The sequence below is a fragment of the Panthera tigris genome, chromosome E2 (genome assembly GCF_018350195.1).
Source record: "Panthera tigris isolate Pti1 chromosome E2, P.tigris_Pti1_mat1.1, whole genome shotgun sequence".
NCBI classification, from domain to species: domain Eukaryota; kingdom Metazoa; phylum Chordata; class Mammalia; order Carnivora; family Felidae; genus Panthera; species Panthera tigris.
In genome coordinates, this window is record NC_056674.1 from 32,711,458 (window position 1) to 32,735,662 (window position 24,205).

At 39.6% G+C, this 24,205-nt stretch overlaps 1 protein-coding gene across 2 annotated transcripts in view; it reads left to right on the top strand.

The window, feature by feature from the left end:
- The first annotated feature begins 914 nt into the window (after window positions 1–914).
- The window catches only part of LPCAT2 (lysophosphatidylcholine acyltransferase 2), a 69,035-nt gene continuing 45,744 nt past the window's right edge, over window positions 915–24,205 (top strand). The window contains exons 1-7 of one of the 2 annotated variants that reach the window (XM_042970598.1): window positions 915–1,233; window positions 13,417–13,556; window positions 16,406–16,623; window positions 18,185–18,297; window positions 20,478–20,538; window positions 21,448–21,506; window positions 22,769–22,803. In XM_042970598.1, the coding sequence (XP_042826532.1) occupies window positions 1,063–1,233; window positions 13,417–13,556; window positions 16,406–16,623; window positions 18,185–18,297; window positions 20,478–20,538; window positions 21,448–21,506; window positions 22,769–22,803 (797 nt within the window). In that variant the 5' untranslated portion in view covers window positions 915–1,062. The remainder of the gene's footprint in view (window positions 1,234–13,416; window positions 13,557–16,405; window positions 16,624–18,184; window positions 18,298–20,477; window positions 20,539–21,447; window positions 21,507–22,768; window positions 22,804–24,205) is intronic. The other variant, XM_042970599.1, reaches the window with a different exon arrangement.

A 24,205-nucleotide genomic window follows, 5' to 3' on the forward strand; every position in this document is an offset into this window, starting at 1 on the left:
GAGATTATGCAGTAGCTAAGTGTGAAGCACCAGCTGTCCCAGGGTCCTGATTCGGATTCTCACCAGGCCCTCCAGCCTGGTGTGAGTCGTTGACCAGTAATTATAAATTACCATCTCCAGTATTTGCTTGTCTGCACCCAAGGCTTGACCACCTGGCCTCAGGTCCTGGGAAACTGTCTATCTTCCCCAGCCCCACCACTACTCATATAGTTCCAGATAGGCCCTTGAACTTCCTCAGGGTAAAACAGAGCCATGGCCCAAGTGATTTCCCTTTTGGGGGCCAGGTTCCTCATCAAGCGTGGAAGGCAATAGTTGGCAATCATTGTCTTTTTCTATTAACAGCATTGGGAAAGCTCGATTTTCTTTTGGAGAACCATCTTCCACTGTTGGTCCATGTTTTGAGGGGAAGATTCCACTCCAGGTACCAATATCTCTGTTGTCATGACTCTTTCAGCTGTAACTGGCAAACATCCACCTCAAACTGGTTTAAGCAAAACCGAAACATATACCAGAAATTAAACACATAAAACAAAACCTACCCTGGATATACTAACTCACTTAAATGGTACATCCTAGGGATGGCTGGATTTGGGTTCTGTTTATCTGAGTTCTGTTTATCCCATTTTACAGAAGGGGCCAACTGAGGCTCCTGGAGCCAGCGATTTGGCCAACAGGCCCCGTAAAAGAGATTGGTACTCCAGGTGGGCGTGACCCTCAAACAGAGAACCCTGCCTAAACTGTCTCTCATTGGGGTGCCCTGCTCTGAAGGAGAAACTTTCGGGGCGGGGGGGGGGGGGGGGTGGGGAAGAGTTGTATGACCAAAGAGGAAGAGCCAGATACCTAAAGGGGTGGGGCTAGCGCTCAGGGGGCGGAGCCAGAGCTGGGGCGTTCGGAGCCAGAGGCGAGGCCGGACGGCCTCTAGGTGACTCGCGCCTGCGCGGTGGCCCCGCAACAGCGCCGCGGGCTGGGACTCCGGTGAAGCTCCCCCTAGGAGGTCTCAACCGGTGCTCGCTCCGGCGTTTCGCGACGGTCGCTGGGTCCGGCCCGACGCCCTGCTGAGCCATGAGCAAGTGCGCGGAGGCGGCGGCGGTGGCGGCCACGGTGCCGGGCGCGGGCATGGGGAAAGCCGGGCTGCGGCCGTCCATGGTGCCCCGCCAGGCGTCCTTCTTCCCGCCGCCGGTGCCCAACCCGTTCGTGCAGCAGACACGGATGGGCGCGGCGAGTCGCCTCCAGGTGAGGGAGCCGGCGGAGCAAGGGGCGAGGAGGAGGAACAAGGGGAGAGGCGTGGGTCTGACGGTGAAGGCAGAGGTAGGTGAGGGGCTTGAGACCGAGAGGAAGCAGATCGGGGGAGGGGCGTGGATCTGACAGGGGAGGCGGAGCCAGGAGAGAGAGGTGAGGGTTGTGGGTCTGAGAGAGGAGGCAGATCCAGGGGAGCGGTGTGGGTCTGAGAGGGGAGGCAGATCCAGGGGAGGGATGTGGGTCTGAGAGGGGAGGCAGATCCAGGGGAGGGGTGTGGGTCTGAGAGGGGAGGCGGATCCAGGGGAGGGATGTGGGTCTGAGAGGGGAGGCGGATCCAGGGGAGGGATGTGGGTGTGAGAGGGGAGGCAGATCCAGGGGAGGGATGTGGGTGTGAGAGGGGAGGCAGATCCAGGGGAGGGGTGTGGGTCTGAGAGGGGAGGCAGATCCAGGGGAGGGATGTGGGTGTGAGAGGGGAGGCAGATCCAGGGGAGGGGTGTGGGTGTGAGAGGGGAGGCAGATCCAGGGGAGGGGTGTGGGTGTGAGAGGGGAGGCAGATCCAGGGGAGGGGTGTGGGTCTGAGAGAGGAGGCAGATCCAGGGGAAGGGTAGAGATCTGACAAAGGAGGAGGAGCCAGGTGAGAGAGGTGAGGGATGTGGGTCTGAGAGAGGAGGCAGATCCAGGGGAGGGGCGTGGGTCTGAGAGGGGAGGCAGATCCAGGGGAGGGATGTGGGTCACAGAGAAGAGGCAGGTCTAGGAGAGGGATGTGGGTCTGAGAGGGGAGACAGATTCAGGGAAGGGCCCTTGATATGACAGGGTCAGTTGTCGAAGGGAGTGTGGGTGTGGCAGGGGTGGAGGGTTGCGAGTCTGAGAAGCAAAGGCTCTGAGGAAGAACGAGATGTGGGATCTAGGAACTGAGGGCTTTTGAAGGGACCACGAGTCTGGAAGGGGCGGAGGTGTAGGTGTGAGAATTGAGGACAAGTGGAGGATGGTCTGAAGGTGTGTGAGAAGAGCAAATGCAAAGAACATGTGGGTCTGAGAGGTGAGTCCTAAACAAGAGAAGACTGAGCAGGCCAGTGGCACAGGAAACATTCCGTGCTGAGAAGGGAGATGAATCTGTGACAAGAACTTCAACTCGAGTTTGTTAGTGTGGAGTTGGGGGGGTGGGCAATCTATAGGAGAGTGGGCTTGGGGAAGTTTTTTTTTTTTGCCTTAGGGAAGGAGAGGAGGCAGTCTGGGATGTGAAGAGTGAGGGAGAACGCAGAGAACCCGGGTCTGGAATTAGAACAAGGAAAGAAGTAAGGCTGGGATGATCTAGCTGAACAGGGGCATCAAGGGGAGGAAATCCGAATCTAGGAAAAGGGATAACGTGGGTCAGCTTAACGTGTTTCAAAAGTCATCACCCTGGATCATTCTTCACTCAATCACTTCTAGAGTCAACGCTTCTTGAAACTTTTTTCCACTGTTAAGAATTGCTGAACACAAAAAGGAAGTTTCCTTTTCTTTCCTTTTTCTTGTAAAGCGCTGCTTTTACCATTAGCAGTTACAACTCCCTCTTTGGACTTCCTCTTTGGTAAAGTTAGCGATCAAAGAACAAGATAGAATGTGCAAGCTACATTTGTCCTGTGTGTTCTGCATGAAAAAAGAAGGGGGGGGGTTCATGTTTTCCTGTCCATCTCACACGTTTCTTTACTGCAACTTTGAAATCGTGCAATATTTGCATAGCCCTCTTACATGTGCTGAGACCATTGTCCTCCACAGTGGAGGCAGGTTAGAGTAATGGGCATCTGTTGAAGAAGGGTGCGAGAGAGGAAGAGGAAGACAATGTAGTAATACCTCTTTGTAAAGAAGCTAAATGTTTAAAAATTCGACCCTAGTGTCTTTAAATGGACAGATAGTCCCTTTGTATCTTAAAATTTCTGAAACACTTCTAAATACATTGACTATCACACAGGATTAATTTTAGTCTGATTTGGTCAAATCAGTCATTCTTCAATGAAAGTATGTCTATTTGGCTTTATATTTTGGAGAGAGGGTCAAAGTGGTATATATTTATATTTATTTATATTTATATTACATCTAGAGTAAATTGTTTTGTTTGTTTTTCTTTTTTATACATGACCTGTTATTGTTTGGAGAGCACTTTCAAATAACTCTACAAGAGCTGTAGTATAATGGAAAGATCACTAGTCTTAGAAAACCTGCTCAGGCCCTGCCATTTATTACTTGTATGACTTTGGCCAAGTTACTTAACCTCTCTGAACTTCACTTTCCTCATTGATTAAATTGGGATAGTCTTACATCAAAGGAGGGTTAAAATTAAGTGGGATAATGTGTGAAAGAATCTGGACTGTTTGCTGATCTTAATATTGATAGCTATGCTATTTGTTGTCTACAAATTTTATACTCTACTTAAAATTTACTACTTGTATTGAACGGAGTTGAATATAGTCTAGGTTTTTTGTTTTGTTTTGCTTTTGCTATTTAAATTAAAAATATAGACCAGAGATACCAGAGAGGTTTCAATGTCTTCAACAGTCTGGGCAAAGGGAAGATTTAACTAGACTTGGTTGAAAAACAATGTTATCTATATTACCAAGTTTAAAAGGTGGATATACTTTCATTTACGTATGACTTACTATGATCAATTCAGACTCAACTTAACCTTGAATAATGATCAATATCTCGCTTAAGGACTGTTGTCACTTGTGTATCTCACTGTAAGACTTAGCTTTGCCCTTCCTCTTCTCTTTCTGACAATTTAAGGGTCTGCCGCTTAGTGGCATGGAAATAAGTTGCCTGGCTTTCATTTCCTCAACAGAATATGGAATTGAAATGAGTGTTTGGTAATAACTGTGGGGTACTTACCATACCAACAATATTTTTTGAATGTCTATTATGTACCAGGCACAACTCTAATTTCTGGAGATACAACAGTGCACAAGAGAAATAAGGACCCTGCCTGTCTAAAGCTTATGTTTCACTGAAAAAGTTAAACAAATACAAAAAATATGAAATTCCATGTTTTAGTAGTCCTATGAAGAATATCCAGAGGAGATAACCCTGAGAGTGTTGAAAGAAGGCCTCCCTCCAGAGATGATGTACCAAATGGAAATATGGTGGAGAATCCTTTTAATTTGTCAAAAGGTTCCTCAGAAATGGTTTATTTACTGTTAAATACCATTATTTGTTGCAGACCTGGAAATGGCACATAAAAAAGTTGCCCAATGTTTGACAACTTAATTAAATTTTGTATTAGCTACTAATTGTGAATGTGAGTAAATTGTATGAATATACTATAACTTCATTCTAACTGTCTGTTCAGGGTCTATGCTATGGTACTTTTTTGCAGTAAAGGTTATTTCTAGGTCATTTGCAAGACTGTTTGCAAGGCTTATTTGACCTGCCTTGGAGGTCACCCAGTGCAAACAGTCTTTTCTCCAGTGGTGTTTGTCAAAAACAATCAGAGGCAGTTGCTTAACATGACAGCTGCCTGAGGCAGTGAATAAAGATTGGAACGAACAATAGGCTTAACCAAAAACCTTACAAGAAAAAGCTAGGGAATGAGATGTCCTTAGGGGACTTTAAAAAGATTTGACATATTCATAGGAATCTAGAAGGGCATCCACTTATATCGGTCTGTGTGTATACCCAAGGCTATACATCTGACCTGAAAACAAAACAAAACAAAACAACAGAATACCCTAAGCTCTCACCTCTAGCTAATCTTTAGGCTTTGTACAAACAGGAAGTAAAAGCTAAGGCAGAGCTGTGAACTTCTTCTTGGCTGTGTGTTGAAGATATGCTCCAACATACACACAAGAGACTCTTTGCGAACACTGGGAAACTTATTGGTTCTAGGCATGTAAGGAAATCTTATTTAATCATTAGCTGACTACTAAGCTAACTGGTCAGAGACTTCAGTAGCCACACATGACACATGACAAAAAATACAGGTTTTATAGAATTAGTTCATAAAAGTCACTGAACAAACAAATAACAACAACAACAAACAGCAACAACAATAAACCCTGGTGATGGAAGAGAATATGATTTTCAGAGTTGTCATATTACTTAAAATGGTTTTTAACAAAAACAATTGCAAGATATGCAAAGAACAATAAAGTATGTCCCATAAATAGGAAAAATAGGAGTCAATACAAACTATCCTTGAGGAAGCCCAGATATTGGACCTACTATCCAAGAACTTTAAATTAGATACTTTAAATATGTTCAGATAACTAAAGGAAACCATGTCTAAAAAACTAAAGGAAAATATGAGACAATGTATCACCAAATAGAGACAGAGATAGAAATTATAAAAAAGAACCAAGGGACACCTGGGTGACTCAGTTAGTTAACCATCCAGCTTCGGCTCAGGTCATGATCTCGCAATCTATGAGTCGAGCCCCACATTGGGCTCTGTGCTGACAGCTCAGAACCTGGAGCATGCTTCGGATTCTGTGTCTCCTTCTCTCTCTGCACCTCCCCCACTAGCTCTCTCTCTCTTTCTCTCTGTCTCTCTCTCTCTCAAAAATAAATAAACGTTAAAAAAAATTTTTTTTAAAGAACCAAATAGAAATTGTGGAATTAAAAAGTACAATAGGTGACATGAAAAATTCACTAGAGGGACTCAACAGCAGACTTGAACAAACAGAAGAATCAGCAAATTTAAAGATAGAGCAATTGAGATTAACTAGTATGAGGAATATAAAGAAAAAAGGATACAGAAAAGTGAGCAGAAAAAAGATACAGAAAAGAGACCCATAGAACATCATCACGTGTATCAACATAAGCATAATGGGAGCCACAGAAGGAGGCAAAGAATAATTGAAGAAAAAATGGCTGAAAACTTTCCAGATTCAGTGAAAAAAACATTAATTTACACATCCAAGAAGCTTAATGACTTCCAAGCATAATAAACTCAAAGATAAACTATACCCAGACACATCATAATCAAACTGTTAAAAGCCAAAGAAGAAGAGAGAATCTTGAAAGCAGACTCATCATATACAAAGAGATCTTGAATAAGATTAATGTCTGATTGTTCATCAGGAACCATGGAGGCCAGAAGGCACTAGGATGATATACTCAAAGTGTTGAAAGTAGAAGGTTGTCAACCAAGAATTATAGAGTCAGAAAAACTCTCCTTCAAAAGTAAAAGAGAAATTAAACAAAAACTGAGAGAATTTGTCCCGAGCACACATTCCCTGAAAGAGATACTACAGGGAGAACTTTGGTTGAAATAATACTAGAGAGCAACTCCAATCCAAATGAAGAAATAAAAAAAATACTGGTAAAGATAACTACATGTATAAATATAAAAGACAATATAAAAATATTTTTTACTTGTAAATCCTTTTGTTTTCTATGTGATTTAAAAGACAACTACATAAAGCAATTAGAAATATGTGTTGATAAACATATAGTGTATAAAGATATAATTTGTATGACAATATAAGCAAACAGGAGGAAGGAGGAGATAGAGATACAGAAGCACAATTTTTGTATACTATTACAATTAAGTTAGTATTAATCCAAACTAGGTTAGTGAAGATGGGAATTTTCTTAGCAACCACTAAGAAAATAATTTTAAATGAAGTGACAAGGGAATTAAAATGGTACACTATAAAAATATCTGTTTAACATAAAATAACTTTATGGAGAAATATAGAAATGAAAATATATAAGATATGTAGAAAGCAAATAGTAAAAGAGCAGATTAAGTCTTATCAGTAATTATATTAAGTATAAATGGATTAAACACACTAATTAAAAGGCAGAGATTGGAAGAATGGATTAAAAATATATAATCCAACTCTATGCTATCTAAAAAGACACACTTCAGATTCAAAGACCCAAATAGGCTGAAAATAAAAGGACAGAGAAAGATATACCATGCAAACAGTAACCAAGAGACAATTGGAGGGGCTATATTAATATTAAATAAAATAGACTTTAAGACAGAAATTGTTACTAGAGATAAAGGAGGACACTTTATAATAAGAGGGTTGATTCATCTAGAAAATATAACAATTAGAACCATATATGCACCTAACAATAGAGCCCCAAATACACAAAGCAAAACAGATTGAAGGGAGAAATAGACAATTCAACAATGGTAGTTATAGACTTCAAGTCCCTACTTTCAATAGTAGAACAGTGAAACAGAGTATAAACAAGGAAAAAACTTGAACAACACATTAGCTAGCCCTAAGATATATACCTGTATATATACATGTCTATATATATACATATGTATATATATGTATATATATAGACACTCCATCCAGAGGCAGCAGAAAATGCATTTTTCTCAAGTGCTCATGGAACATTCTCTAGGACAGAGAATTACAGTAGGCCATAAAACATGTTTCAGTAAGTGTAAAAGAATTACAAGAATATAATGTATGTTCTTCAACCACAATGTATCTAAATTAGAAAAAAATAACAGAGGGGCACCTGGGTGGCTCAGTCAGTTAAGTGTCCGACTTCAGCTCAGGTCATGATCTCACAGTTTGTGGGTTTGAGCCCCATATCGGACTCTGTGCTGTCAGCTCAGAGCCTGGAGCCTGCTTCAGATTCTGTGTCTCCCTCTCTCTCTCTGCCCCTCCGCCACTCACACTCTCTCTGTCTGTGTCTTTCTCTCTCACAAATAAATAAACATTAAAAAAATTTTTTAAAAAAGAAAAAAATAACAGAAAAAAACTGGGAAATTCACAAATATGTGGAAGTTAAATTACTCCTAAAAAATCAATGATTCAGAGACGAAATCATAAAAATTAGTAAATACTTTGAGATAAATGAAAATGAAGACACTATACAAAAACATATGTGGTTAGCATCATCTTAATACCAAAATCTGGGGGAAAAAAATGTTATAAGAAAAGGAAGTTACACACCAATTTCCCTCATGATCCTGATATAAGAACTCTTAAACTATTAGCAGGTCAAATATAGCAATGTGTGGAAAGGATAATATATCCTGTCCATGTTTGGTTTATCCCAGGAATACAAGGTTGGTTTAACCTACAAAAATTTATATTTCAATGGAATTTATCTTATTAGCCAAACATATGATAAGAAGTATATGATCATTTCAATGGATGCAGAAATTTTGATAACTCATTTGACAAAATTCAACATCCACTGATGTTTAAATAAATTTTCAGGAAAATAGAAATAAGAGGGAACTCTCTCAATGTAATAATAGGTATCTATGAAACCCCTGTAGCTAGCATCATAATGGTGAAATAGTGAGCCTGTTCCCCCAAAGTTTGGGAGCAAGACAAATATCTTGTTCAACACTTCAATGTTGAAGTGGGGGTCCTAATCAGCGCAATAAAATAGGAGGAGAAAGAAACAAAAGACATACAGATTAAAAAGGAAAGAGAAATAAGCCAGTCAGAGAAAGGCAAATACCATATGATTTCACTTATATGTGGAATCTAAGAAACAAACAAACAAAATGAGCAAAGGGGAAAAAGAGACAAACCAAGAAACAGACTCATAACCATAGAGAACAAACTGATGGTTACCAGAGGGGAAGTGAGTGGGGAGGGTGGATAAGATAGGTGATGGGGATTAAGACACCTGTCTTGATGAGCATCAGGTGATGTATGGAATTGTTCAATCACTATATTGCACACCTGATACTAATGTAATACTGTATGTTCATTATATTGGAATTTTAAAGTTTTAAAAATTAAAAATAAAAAAAGCAGAAAAGGTATAACTGTACTTATTCACAGATGTCATGTTTGTATACGTAGAATATCCTAAAGAATCTGCAAAATGACTAACAACCAGAATTAATATGTGAAGTTGACTAGGTTGTAGGGTATAAGCGTAAAACTTAAAATCAGTTATAGGTCTATATACTAGTAGCAAACAATTGCCAAATAAAATTAAATGATTTTATTTATAATAGCAATAAAATAACGTTAAATAACTAGGAATGTATTTAACCAAAAATATGTAAAACCAGTACACTGAAAACAACAAAACACCATTGTGAGAAATTAATGAAACTTAACATAAGTGGAGAGAGATATATCATGTTTATAAATTGGAAGAATCAATATTATTATGGTGATAATTCCTTCCAAATCGATCTATAGATTCAATAAACCCTATAGATTCATTGAAATCTCAAGAGACTTTTTTGTTTGTGTGGAAACTGAAAAATTAATTCTGAAATGTATGTATGGATGAAATGCAAAGGATCTAGATTAACCCCAAAAAAGTTTGAAGAAAAACCTGCAGAACATTTACTACCTGATTTCAAGACTTACTAAAAAGAGTGACAGAAGTGGAGAGGATGAGGTATTGACAGAATAGATGAATCAATCATATCAACCAATAAATGAACCATAATAGAGAGCCCACACATATGTGTTCAACTGATTTTTAACAGAGTTGCCAAGAAAGTCATTATGGAGTATCAGGTCTTTTCAACAAATAGTGTTGGAACAACTAGATAAAGCTGTGGACAAAAACAAACCATGATCCCTACCTCACACCACACACAGAAAGTAATTTAAGATGGGTCATAAATCAAAACCATACAGCTTCTAGAAAAGAATGTAAAATATCATCATGACCTTGAGATAAGTAAAGATTTCTTAGAAAGGACACAGAAAACTAAAACTAAAACTTGATAAATTAGTCTGCGTCAGAATTAAAATTCTTCTCATCAGAAGATAATCATTAAGAAAATGAAAAAGCAAGCCATAGAATGGAAGAAAATATTTCAATATTTTAATACATATAATGACAAAGGTCTTGTATGTGGAACATATAAAGAACTCCTACAAATTGATAAGAGAATGACTAACAACCCAATAAACATAGGCCAAAGATTTGAACAGACACTTAACATAAAAAGAGGAATGACCAGTAAGCACATGAAGAATGTGCTCAACATCATGGTTCATCAAGGAAATGTGAATTAAAACCACATTGAGATATTATTTTACGCCCCCTTGAATGCCCACAAAGACTGACAGCACCGAATATTGGTGAGGATATGAAGCAACAGAAACTTCCATATTTTGTCAGTGGAGACATAAAATCATACAACCCGTTTGGGAAACTGTTTGGCAGTGTCTTATAAATTTATCCATTCTGACCCAATGGCTTCACTCCTGGTGAAGTGAAAATGTATGAGCACCAGAGATTTGAGATTTAATGTCCATGGGAGCTATATTCATAATAGCTAAAAACTTGTAATAGGCCAAATGTCCATGAGCAAATGAATGGATAAATGAATCATGATATATTCATACAGTGGAATAATACTCTGCAATTTAAAAGACTTTACCATGTTATGTATTGACATTATGTCTTTTCGGTACATAATGACGACAGGTAGAATCTCAAAAATATGAAGGGAAAGAAGCCAGACAGAAAAGAATGCATACTGTGTGATCTCTATGTGACAATCTAGGACAGGCAAGACTAGGGTGAAAAAGAGCCTGTCAGTGGTTACTGAGGACCAGGGAGGGTATACTAACTGCTGAGTGGCACAAAGGAACTTTTTTGGGTGATTGGAGTGTTTTATATCCCAGTTGTGGTGGTGTTTGCATAAGGATATATTTGAAAAACTCACGCTGTCTACACTTAAAATAGGTGCATTTTATTTTATGTAAATTATGCCTTAGTAAAGTTGATTTTTTAATATTTATCTTAGTTTCGAGAAAGAGTGAGGGAGAGAGAAAATCCCAAGCAGGCTCTGTGCTGTCAGCACAGAGCCCCATGTGGGACTCGATCTCATGAACCATGCGATCATGACTTGAGCCAAAATGAAGAGTTAGACGCTTAACTGACTGAGCCACCAGGCACCCCAGAAGTTTTTTTTAAATGTTCATTCGTTTTTGAGAGAGAGAGAGAGCATGAGGGGCAGAAAGGGGTTCAGAGGATCCGAAGCAGGATCTGACAGCTGTGAACCTGATGTGGGGCTCAAACTCACAAACTGTGAGATCATTACCTGAGCCGAACAAAGTCGGGTGCTCAATCAACTGAGCCACCCAGGAACCCTGATTTTTTTTTTTAAAAAGAATACCACCGGGGCACCTGGGTGGCTCAGTCGATTAAACGTCCGACTTCGGCTTAGGTCATGATCTCACGGTCTGTGAGTTCGAGCCCCGCGTCGGGCTCTGTGCTGACAGCTCAGAGCCTGGAGCCTGTTTCAGATTCTGTGTCTCCCTCTCTCTCTGACTGTCCCCCGTTCATGCTCTGTCTCTCTCTGTCTCAAAAATAAATAAACATTTAAAAAAAATTAAAAAGAATACTAAGACCAAATGTTGGTAAGGATGTACAAATGACTGAAATTCCCATACATTGCCAGTAATACTTTAAAATGATACAACCACTGTGGAAAGTGGTTTGGCAATTTCTGATGAAGTTAAACTATCTATGACCCAGCAGTTCCACTCCTAGGTAGTTACTTAAGAGAAATGAAAACCCACATCCACAAAAAGTCTCCTAGAAGAATGTTCATAGTGGCTTTAGTCATAAGAGCCCACAACTGGAAACGACCGAAAGATTCATCAACATAATAATAGATAAACAGATTGTCATGCAGGCAATACACTGGAACTATATTCTGCAATAAAAAAAAAATGAATTACTGATTTGCAAAATCACATAGTTGAATTTCAAAACACATTATGTTAACTGGGAGAGGGTAGACGCATAAGAATGCATGATGTATGATTCATTTATATGACGTTCAAGAACAGACAAAACTAATCCATGGTGATGGAAATCCAGAATTGGTTGCCTAAAAGGGTAGGGATTCACTGGAAGAGGCCCAAGATGACTCTCTGGATGGTAGACATGTTCTGTGTCTTGATTGGTGTTGCAAGGGTACATATTTATCAAACCTCACTGAATTATGTACTTAAGATCCGTGCATTTTCCTCATATGTAATTTTGACTTCAAACATGCACACAGGCACACAGATAACTTGATAGAGATTGAATTGTATGTTAAATCTTTCGATAGAAAAGTGGAACAATTTTGGTGTCTCTCATAAATTGTTTGATGATGCTCAGATTTCCATCAAGGGGCAATAGAGGCAGAAGGACAGCACTGTGTGAGTAGTGTATTTGGCTAATAGAAGAAAGGTGATCTGGAATGCATAAGGGCTGTGTATTTAAAAGTCAAGATGGTATAGGATGAAGAGCAAGGGCTTTGTAACCAAGCTGGGTTCAAACCCTGGTGCTGCTACTTGGTGACTGTCATCTTAAAGTAGCTTCACTTAGCTTCCTCTTTGCCATCCCTTCCTGGAGGTAAAACAAGCTAAGGTCATAGGAATCAAATAGGTCACCACCTGCCAAGTGCTTAGAGTGCCTGCTTCCTAGTAAGCCCTCATGTGTTGTTGGTTATTTTTAGTTTTCATTCTTCTTCCTTATTTTTTTATTGTTATTTGTACTTTTCCCTTCTCTGTCTCCTTATTGTTATTAATTATAAAGGACTGGCAGGTATAAAAATCATGCATTTACTCCTTTACACTCTAACACCTTCATTAACACTCTTCCTTCCACTCAGCTCTCAAAAAGCGATTTCCCCTCTCACCTTGCTAGCTTCTGCTTGTCTTTCTTTCTTTTTTTAAAGTTTATTATTTTGAGAGTGAGAGAGAGAGAGAGAGACAGAGAGAGAGTCCATGAGCTGGGAAAGGCAGAGAAAGAGGAAGAGAAAGAGAGGGAGAATCCAAGCAGGCTCTTGCACTGCCAGCACCGAGCCCGATGCGGGACTGAAACCCGTGAACCGTGAGATCATGGCCTGAGCCAAACGAAGTCAAGACCCGGATGCTTAACTGACTGAGCCACCCAGGCACCCCTGTGCTTGTCTTTCGAGACCATTCAGCCTTCAACTCCTCCAGGAAGCTTTCCCTGACTGCTAAGTCAGATACTTTGTTTCTATCACCTTCCTTGATAAATAGATCAAGTTGTCATTATAGTACCTGGTTTTATTCACTGTTGCTTTTGCCAGATGTAGTTTCTTTTCCCTTGTGCTTAGATTTTCATGTCTGGTGCATGTTAATGTTCAGTTTATCCTTTAGTGAACACATGAATAACACAAAACTTTCCTCTGACGTGTTTCAGTCTGATAGCCAGAACATTACAGTATTGTCCACTCATCTTTTTTTTTTTTTAATCAATTTTGACTTGTAGATTTTCTTTCTTGGAATTATCCTGCTTCCAATCCGTGTCTTACTGGTTGCATTAATTATATTATTGGCATGGCCATTTGCTGCAATTTCAACAGCATGCTGTCCTGAAAAGCTGACCCATCCAATAACTGGTTGGAGGAGGTAAGAAAGAATAATGTCTAAATGTTAGCTACATCAAGATTAAAGAAGCAATTACTGTGGTTTAGTCATCAGTCAGTGGTTTTATCTAATGTTGCCTACTCACTATTAACCATTTATTTTCTTTTTCTCAGATGAAACGGTTCTCAAATTCATCACATATAGAAACTTTTGCCCAAGCGCCTTCTGATAATTGTCTGTTGAAGTTGTAATTTCCCAATATTAAAATATTGTTTTCCGAGTCATTGCCAAAAAGTGAGAGGTCCCTGATTCTGGGAAACCCAACTAGTATACTTGAAACCTTTACAGCTGAAAACTATGTGTCTTTCCTCTGCTGTCCCCCAGTCATGACATTTACTTTTGTCCCTCTGTAGTAACTACATTCTTTCTGCCGTGGTGCAAGTATGAGCTATAGTGTATTTTTGAATATTTATCTAATCAGCAGGGTATTTGAGAATAAACTCATCACCAATTGATAGTTACTGGTAAAAGTTCATTCCCACTGGACAGAGCCAACTTGTTGCCGTAAGTATGTCCTGAGAGTGAAGGTTTGTAAGGTGGACTCCTTGGAATAGAAAGCCGGAGGTGAGGTGCAGGGCACCATTGAACTCTCCAAAATTGTCCACCTTGCTTAAAATTTGTATGCTGCATAGGGTCTATTCCTTTCTTCCAAATCTCAAATGAGAATGTCCTCCAAAAATTTTGAAAATCACTGTTCTAGAAACTTTTAAAGAAATACGCAATTTACTATTCAGCTCATGTTCTAGTGAATAATGTCAACATTCAGCACAAGACTGGTTTCCAGTGGAAGTGAATAGAAGGCTGGCAGTGTCCCCAGAGAATAACACCACCTCAATCCTTGCAAATCATAATCCTTTGCTTTATGATTCAAGGCCGTGTGTCCCTAAAAAATACTTTAAGAGAGATTTTTTTTCATGACTCGCCAATTCCTTTCAATTATCTCTTTGGTTTCTGTTGTTAACAGCTTATGAAGCCCTATCATGATGGAAGGAGTAATCTAAGAATCCAGAAAACAGATTAAATAACTGTTAGAAAAGAACGTTCTGGGGGCCTGGGTGGCTCGGTCTGTTGAGCACCAACTTCGATTCAGTTATGGTCTCAGTTTGTGAGTTCAAGCCCCACGTCAAGCTCTGTGCTGACACCTCAGCCTGGAGCCTGCTTCAGATCCTCTCTCTCTCTCTCTCTCTCTCTCTCTCTCTGTCCCTCCCCCGCTCATGCTGCCTCTCTGTCTCTCTGTCTCTCTCTCTCTCAAAAATAAAATAAATATTAAAAAAAAGAAAGTTCCATTTTTTCCAATTAAGTATTTCTACTTCCTCTCAAACAGGTAACATTGAAATTAATTATGCAGCCCCAAACTTTTAGCCCTTTTAAAATCCTTTAAAAAAGTATTTAACAGCTCTGAATATGGGATATTTTAGAATGCGGTTGTCAAAATCTACACCGCTTTAAATCAAAAATAAGTGTGGAAATTCGGTAAGGGGGTGAGCTTTTTATCCTTATGTAAAATAGACTCTGAACTCTAAACAGCAAGAAGGAGAGAGACGGTCATTTCCCTGTGCCCTCTGGAAAAGTACATTGGCTTTCTGTGTCTCACTTCTCCTTACTGTGGAATAAAAGTCAGAGAAACTTCCTCAGTGACTAGTTGCTTAATAGCCCCTCGCTGTATTGTACTGAGAGAATTAGACAGGAAGTCTACTTTTTAAAGCTCTCATTAGATGTGTTACAGGAAAGACACAGGTTTTGTTTTTCATGAAAACTGCATGCCTCTTCACATACTCAGATATCCGTCCTGTGTTTGCATTTCTAGGAATGTGTTTCTGTTTCCCAACTCAGCTGAGCTTATCAAGGACAGGGACTGGATAGTCTTAGTCTTCTGTGTCCGGCAGAGGTCCTGGCACAGTTTGATGAATTAATTAGTCTTTAATGGCATAAATTTTTAAAAATTTTTTTTAATGTTTGTTTATTTTTGAGAGAGACAGAGACAGAATGCGAGTGGGTTAGGGGCAGAGAGAGAGGGAGACACAGAATCTGAAATGGGCTCCAAGCTCTGAGCTGTCAGCACAGAGCCCGACGCGGGGCTGGAACCCACGAACCGTGAGATCATGACCTGAGCCGAAGTCGGACGCTCATCCGACTGAGCCACCCAGGCGCCCCTGACATAAATTCTTTTTAAAAAAGTAAGCAGTTAAATTTCTGAAATTGTGTAAGTGCATCTACTTCCAGGAAAGCGAGCTGGTGACTTTAGCTTTTAAGATTTTTGATGATGTCTAAGAGCTATAATGACATAGGTAATAAGGCTTTAAAAAATTATTCCTAAAATAACTGAGGACTGATGCAGCATGAGTGTTCTAAAAGTGTCTGGGGAGATAGCATCATTGTTACACAAATGTACATTCCCAAGGTCACTCCTGTGAAGAACAATACTGATTTGGATTTCTCAGTGGGGGACGTGTGTTGAAGATTCATTTTTATCCGTCTGTAGTCATAGAATCATGGAGCCACTTAGTAGCCATATGTCCTTGGGAAATTGTACTTCTCTGTGCCTCAGTTTTCTGATCTGCAAAATGAGGATGCTAAAAAATAAAATCCATTTCATACAATTGGGCTGAAGATTAAATAAATTAATAAATGTAAGGTATTTAGAATAGTACGTGGCAAAAAGAACCCCATGTAACTGTTAGCTGTATTCTTCTTAGCTACTATCTTAAAATGAAGTGTTCTGACATGTTTGGGTTTTTGTATTGTGTTTTAGAGTAAAGCCCTGCTGTTAGTTGAGATTAACAAAGCTCATTGTGTCTTTTTTTTTTTTTTTTTAATATTTATTTCCAAAGGAAAATTACTCAACCAGTTTTGAAGTTTCTGGGTCATGCCATGTTCTTATCCATGGGATTCATGGTCACCGTGAAAGGAAAGGTGGCGGGTCCTGCGGAGGCACCAATATTTGTCGCTGCCCCTCATTCAACATTCTTTGATGGAATTGCCTGTGTCGTAGCCGGGTTACCTTCCATGGTGTCTCGAAACGAGAACGCACAGGTCCCTCTGATTGGCAGTAAGTACTTGTAAGACAATATAGATATTTTCATGCTTGGGGTTCACATTTGCAAAAAATCATATATAGTTTATCGATAGGCTTTTTAAAAACTTTAAAATAGTGAAACACTTCAAAGTGATTTATTCACTTTTTAAAAAATGTTTATTTATTTTTGAGAGAGAGAGAAATAGAGCAGGGGAGGGACAGAGAGAGGGAGACAGAGGATCCGAAGTGGGGTCTGTACTGACAGCGGAGAGCCCAATGCGGGGCTCGAACTCACGAACGTCGAGATCATGACCTGAAGCCAGATGCTGAACCGACTGAGCCACCCAGCTGCCCCTATTTTCTTACTTTTAATGAGGAACTATATTTTCAGAATGAGTTTGTGATAAAGTTTAGAGACTCCCCTACCTGTACCCTTATAATTCTTATTAAATTCGTATCTTTATCAGGGTCCAGTCACTTCCTTTTGTTCTTATATTGCTAGAAAGACCGAGTTTCAAGTACCAAACATGCTTGATTTTCTGGAGGGAGAATTGAACCAAAGAACTGGTGAAAACACTGTGTTATGTGCTATTTCACGAATTTCTCTTGAGAGTATTAGGCTCACACTCACACAGAGTCTTTCCTCTTAACTCCATTTTCTTATTATTGCCCCAGAATCTCCATGAGGGACCTGAAACTCTTTGAAAATTATGATGTAGAACAATAAGTACTTCCTGCCGTATAAAATAATGAAGCAAATGAAATGCTTATCCCACCAGGTGCTGTGGTCTCTCCCTAGGGTGTGAGTCCCTAAGTGACTGGTCCCGGTTGCCCCAAGGTTATTGCAAGCCGCAAGTGGTGACAGAGTGGGTGTGGAGGTTGCCTGAGGTTGCCTTGGCGCTTTGGAGAAACAGTCGTGTCCTCAGCTTTGTCATTCAGCTCAGAAAAATTCTCTTTGTCTCTCTTTCCTTCGCTCATTCTTTTTTTTTTCCTCAGTGTAGCCGCAGTGCTTTGTATCATATGGCATTTTCCTGGAAAGCTGTTTAACAATGGAGTTTTGGCAAATTGAGGTTTATTTTGCGTGCCTGAGGAAGCTACCTACTCAGAAGACTGTCGTGCTGAAAATTTTAGTAAAATTAATAATTGCCCCTTATTCGTATGTACTGTGAATTCACATAATCAGTTTTCTTTTTTTTTTCAAAATTTGTTTAATGTTTATTTATTTTTGAGAGAGAGACAGAGAGACAGAGTGTGAGTGGGTAGGAGCAGAGAGAGAGGGAGACACAGAATCCAAAGCAGGCTCCAGGCTCCGAGCTGTCAGCACAGAGCCTGATGCGGGGCTCAAACCCACAAGCTGTGAGATCATGACCTGAGCCGAAGTCTGACGCTTAACTGACTGAGCCACCCAGGCGCCTCTGGAAGCTAAATTCTTATAAACTTTAAATTGGAGGTTTTTTTTAAAAAGTTCTCTTTGATTTGCTGTATTTTAATTTTACATAACACTTGTTTTATGATTCATACAGTATCATTGCTGTGATAGCTTTAGCCAAAAAAAAAAAAAAGACTCAGTTGTGACCTTTTGTTTGTTTTCAAGGACTTTTACGAGCTGTGCAACCAGTGCTGGTGTCCCGTGTAGATCCGGATTCTCGAAAAAACACAATAAATGAAATAATAAGGCGAGCAACATCAGGAGGACAGTGGCCGCAGGTAAAACACAGGGGACGTTCATTTAGAATACTGTGAGTTTGTTTCTTGTTTGTGTGCTTGGAAATCGTTTGGCTCCACAGATGGCAGTATCTGGGGACACCTATGCTAGGTGTCTTCAGCATAATAGAAGCAGAATAAATGAGTGAGTATTCAGAAGTCTTCTTCCCCAGGAGATATCCCGTGGGATTAAATATATCATTCTTTCTTATTCTCCGGACTCTTTGAACCAATTTTTACTTTGTGTCATAAAAAAATACGTTCTCTGAATTTATTTATAATCTTAAAGACAGCCTATCAAAGCTCAATTATACTCAACAGTATGTTTAAACAGTATGTTTAGTATACTAAACAGTATACGTTTATTGGGGGAAAAGAGCGATTATGATCTTAGTCTTATCCAAAGTATATTTAGACAGAGCTTTTCAGATCAAGGGGTATATAAGGAATCACCTATAGAACTTTTCCAGACTCTCCCATCTCACGACCTCCAACCCCTGGAATGCCTTTGGAAGGTAAGGGGAGGGGCAGCAGTTACTGGATAATTCCGATAAGTATCGCTCTACCTTGGCCCTGTGATCTGGCCACCCATGATGATGCGTAGATGTTAAAATACTAAGAGGAGTATTACCCAGCAGGAGGTTTCAGAAACCCAGGGATGTGAGGAATGATTTAAAAAGTGACCAGGAAGAAGTGACACTTGGAATAAGGGTTTGACTCTTCTCTTTGGATCCAACGACTATATCTAGGATTGTGGGCAAAAGTTAACAAATAGGTAAGATTTCAGCTCATTTCACCCACCTCAAGGAACTCTCTGTCCAGAGGCAGAATGATCTGATCTGAAATCCTTTTCTTTTCTTTTTTTTTTTTTTTAATTTTTTTTCAACGTTTTTTATTTATTTTTGGGACAGAGAGAGACAGAGCATGAACGGGGGAGGGTCAGAGAGAGAGGGAGACACAGAATCGGAAACAGGCTCCAGGCTCCGAGCCATCAGCCCAGAGCCTGACGCGGGGCTCGAACTCACGGACCGCGAAATCGTGACCTGGCTGAAGTCGGACGCTTAACCGACTGCGCCACCCAGGCGCCCCTGAAATCCTTTTCTAGAATTTTCAGGCACTGGCTAAGCAACAACTTGAGCGGGGGGAGGGGAGTGTTGTAGAAAGAATTCAAGCACTGGAAAGGCTATATGGCTTTTAATGCCCCTTCCAGATCTGAGAGTTTATGATTTACTCTGTATCCGTTCATTGTTAATGGAGTAGCTGTAGAATTTCCGTTGAATGAACCACGTTTGATAGTGTATCTTGTTGTAATAGGAAACCTGTTTTGTTTGTTTTTAAATTGGGGGATGAAATTGCACACACTTACAATTTTTATTTCATAAATAGCCTGTCATTGTGGCACATTAGGCTGATTAAGTTTTCCCTTTCTAATTATTTAACGATACAAATACTAACTAAGTACACGCACTAACTGCTGTGGGTGCAGGATTTTTCTTTTTTGTTATTTTATGTACTTGGCAATTTACTCGTTGCCCGATCCTGAAATCCTTAGCAAATCCAGCCTGTTCCGTTAATGGGGAAACTAACTGTGCTCTGTGTCTTTCACTTGAAGAACACAGAGGCCTATGTTAAATGCTAAAAACACTTTCTCAAACAAGGTACTAAACTCTATTCCATATGTCTACTAATTCAAGGGAGCATAAAGCATACTGCAAGTATTTCCTCCTTTTTGCTTCCTCCGTATATCCTTAAACTATGTGTTGTAGGAGTGAATATCATTTAACAGGGAAAACAGAAACAAGGAAGTAGGAACGATTTGGTTAAGGATGTATAGCAGTAGAGGAAAGAATCTAATGTGCTCTTTGACCAGGTCTCAGGGTCTATATCTTCTTTTAAGTTTATTTCAGATCATTAGCATCATCATTAAGAAACATTTGCTAAGTGTATTTTCTATTCAAAGCTTTAATCCGTTTTCTAATTACCTTAATGGTCAGACGACAGTTCTTTTAGAGGAAAACTGAATAATCTGATTCTAGTTTTCGGTAGAATCAAGTGTTAGCCTTTTATTTCATTTTCGTCTTCTAAGAATTGGCAGCTATTTGTGAAGTCGTAAGAAACTGAGTAAAGAGGTAACCGATTCATTAGACTGAAATATTAAATCTACGTATTCCTTTTCTCCCAAGATACTAGTTTTCCCAGAAGGTACTTGTACTAATCGTTCCTGTTTGATTACTTTTAAACCAGGTGAGATCAATTAAATTATGTACTATAACAAACTGTGGAAGATTTCTCAAATGATTTGATACTAATACACAAAACAATCTGTTAGTTTGTTCTGGGCATTTCTTTTCCGATAAAAAGTTTTTAACACAGTGAATCTGCAGAACTCCTTTACTTTCTCTTTTGGTATCACAACCCCTTCTTCCTTGGATAGTTGTGTGTGTGTGTGTGTGCACGCGTGTGTGTGTGTGCATGCACACGCACACACATGCACACACATATCCATGCACACGCAGAAACCACTGGCAGATTCTTCTTTTCCTTCAAGGCTACCCTCACAGACACCCCAGGTCCTGTGTTTTCTAATAGAAAACAAGTGATCATTGTAATGCCTTCAGATGCCTTCTATACTTCACTCTTTTCTTTTAATATTATAAAGTCATAAATTTCATAGCGATGTATAATTTCATACGTAATTTCATAGTAACTGATAATACTTTAACATGTGTTTGTATTGGCTGCTGGAATGCTCAGAGCCCAAGTTAGAACTCACTTCTAGCCAGTGGGGCTCGTTCTTGCTACAAGTATTTGCTTTGATTTAGATTTTCTTCTCCCCATTTTCTCTTTGTCTTGACTTTGCCATTATTTTTATTTTTTTAATCCTGTTGTATAATAAGTATTTAGAAAATGAAAACACGTGGGGATGTACATAAATCTTTTCAGTGACTTAGGCATAACATTTAATGTCTTGGTTTCCTAATTCTGAATTTTAGAACTCTCTCATTTTGGTAAAGCACTGGGGATTCTACCAACATTTCACAGTTTGTGTGTATTCTTAAAGCAGTAAAGTATATGTGTACCGTTTATTATTAATTCTCTTTATGGTAATCCTCATGTCATATATGAAGATGTAATGTCTCAATGTGGTTTTAGGGGCCTTCATTCCAGGGGTTCCCGTGCAGCCGATCCTCCTTAGGTACCCGAACAAGCTGGTAAGCATAGTGTTTGACCGTGGGAAAACATCTCAGACATTCCGAACAGCACAAATCCTCTGGGACCCCTTTTAGAATTTGAAGAAAGCTCTGAATAGACAGAGGTTGGAAGCACATGGGTAGACCCCATTCCCCCTGCCACATTTCATTTCTAGAAGTTTGCCAAGAGAGGCACGTGTTTGTGGACACCAATATTACACGATGTCTCTGGTATTCCTAAGCTCCAGGAAGGCATTTCCCCAGTTTCTCCTCTGTTGTTACTGTGATGGTCCAATGAAGTCTCAGATTCAGGCTCTTATTGGCCTGGGTAGCAGGAAACGTGCATAGATTTGTGATTTGCACTGAGCCTACAAAGAGACTTTTCCTGATTCAGCGGTCATTACTGGAGGGATAGCTGGTGTCGCAGATAAATCTGGGACTGGCTTGGGGTTTCATTACTGGCTCAGTACTTCCTAGCTGTGGGACTCTTGGCAAGTAACGTGAATAAGAAGATACATGAAAAGAAGCTGTCATCCTATAGAAGGTGCATGGTTGGCTCAGGAAACAGGGACTTCCACTCCAGCTGGGCACACCGCTGTCTTCTGGATATTATTGTGCCACCGTTTTCCTAAAGAAAGAATTTTTGGAATCTGTTTTGTCTTGAGAGGAGCTTTCTCTACTAGAGACTTTCCATGAACAAGCAGAATGTAATGATTCATTATCTATGTCACTTAAGATCAAGAGTTCTCGATCAATTCAACTTCCTTTCAGTGGCTGTCTTCTCACCTTTGGACATCCCCTAGTTAAAAAATTAATATCTATCAAGATTTACTTAATTGTACTTCTGCCTATTTGGCATTTATGTAAATCCTTTCACTATGTACTACTCTAATCTTTTCTCCCAAGCATGTACCCCCCCTCTTTTTTTTTGAGAACTGATATATTCTGGGCTTTATAAACAAATTAATTATCCAGATGTGTTCACATTAGGAGAAAAAATAGCTAACCGTGCTCAGAATTCTATTAAGAATTAAAAGCAACTTAATTTCATGAAAAGATAGGTGGCTACGTATAGAAAACAGATTTTTGCCATGTAGAGATATAATCCAAGAACTCATAGAGCAATTTGCTGTTGTTTAATAGGCTTGTTTTACTTTTCAACATACTGCTTTTAATTCAGCAGGGATGTATATGAGTACCAATATGAAAATAAGATTTTGATTTTATTTAGCTTTTTTTTTTTTTTCTCTGAACTAACAGTCTAAACACCTTTGTTATTGTAGGATACCGTGACGTGGACATGGCAGGGATATACATTGTAAGTTGCTTCTCTCTATTATTGGTTTATATAAATTTTGTTCAGGGAAGAAAAAGAAAAATTATTTATTCCTTTTTTTTTTTAAGCCTTGTTTTTGTAAAAGTAAAGATTTCTAATCAAATCCTAGAATCTTGTAAAGGAGAAAGTCTGTAGAGAGCATCACTGTCTTTCCTGTTAGCCCCCAGCGCCGGCCACGTGCAGAATTCTAGCTGTCTGCCGTGTTCTTGCGGGTCTCACGTGTGTAGCTACCAATCCTTAAGAAACAGTCCAGTGACCCAGTTTGCACCCTACTTAGCTTTAATCTTGTAGTTTTATTCCCTTTGCAGATTTAGCATGTTATCTGGTGTCTCCATTGTTGTTTTACTATATCGGTTTAAGCAGTCCGGAGTCATTGCGTCATATGGCCTAAAATAGCTGTGATATGTCTGATCTGAGTTGAGAAAATAGCTAAGCTTTCAGTTCCGTTCTTGGATTTTAAAAGCAGAGGGATCAGCAGTTTCTATAAACATTTAAGACAGGAGAGGAATACAGCTCGCCATTAAGCAAGCTGCACTGAAACAGGCCTCTAAAAAGAACAGAGCATGTACAATCGTACTTTCTCTCAAGACGTTTTTGTCGAGTTCCCCCTGGATAAGTCTGAGCTGGTTTATATTTGGTGAGAGCCATGTAAAATGCCTGGATGTGAGGACTTTGCCTGGGGCTTACCCAGCAATGCCTTTTGATACTATTACATAGAGAGTTTACATAACGTTGTCGATGCACAGACAACCACTTGGACCTATTTAAAAGGGAATCTTCATTCGCCTTCAAGTATCTTGTGACTTCCTTGCATACCTCTTAGATAATCCAAACAATGTATGAAAGTCAGATTTTTTTTTATGGTGCATACCAATTTTCTCCATTTTGTATGTGTGAATTGCATCAAAATAATAAATTTAAATCAGAATAGGTAACTGATGGGCCATTCACATGTGTTAGTGTTTATTAACATGTGAAACATGTATGTTCCTATTACGCTTCAGTCCTTCATAGTTGAAGTTAAGTAAACGACACTCAAAATAAAGACCACAAATTGTAAAGAATATCTAGGCATTATGTGGTCTTTAACTCTTCAGGAAATCAGTTTATTTATTTGGCTAGAATACGTGTTTTGTGCCACTGTTGATCTCGTGTTCTTGGTTTTCAGCTTTTTATACGAGAGCAAGTGAGAAGAAACAAATAGTATGAGAGTATTTTAGAAAAAGGAGTGCCTACAAACTGGATATAGTGTGTCTTTATAGTTCCTGAGTTGTGTCATCCTTAGGGCCCTGACAATTTAAATGCCTTGCAGAGATAGTGACTTCAGATGCACAGTGCGCTCAGTATGGCTTTTTCAAACGTTTTCAGCAGTCCAGGTAGGCAT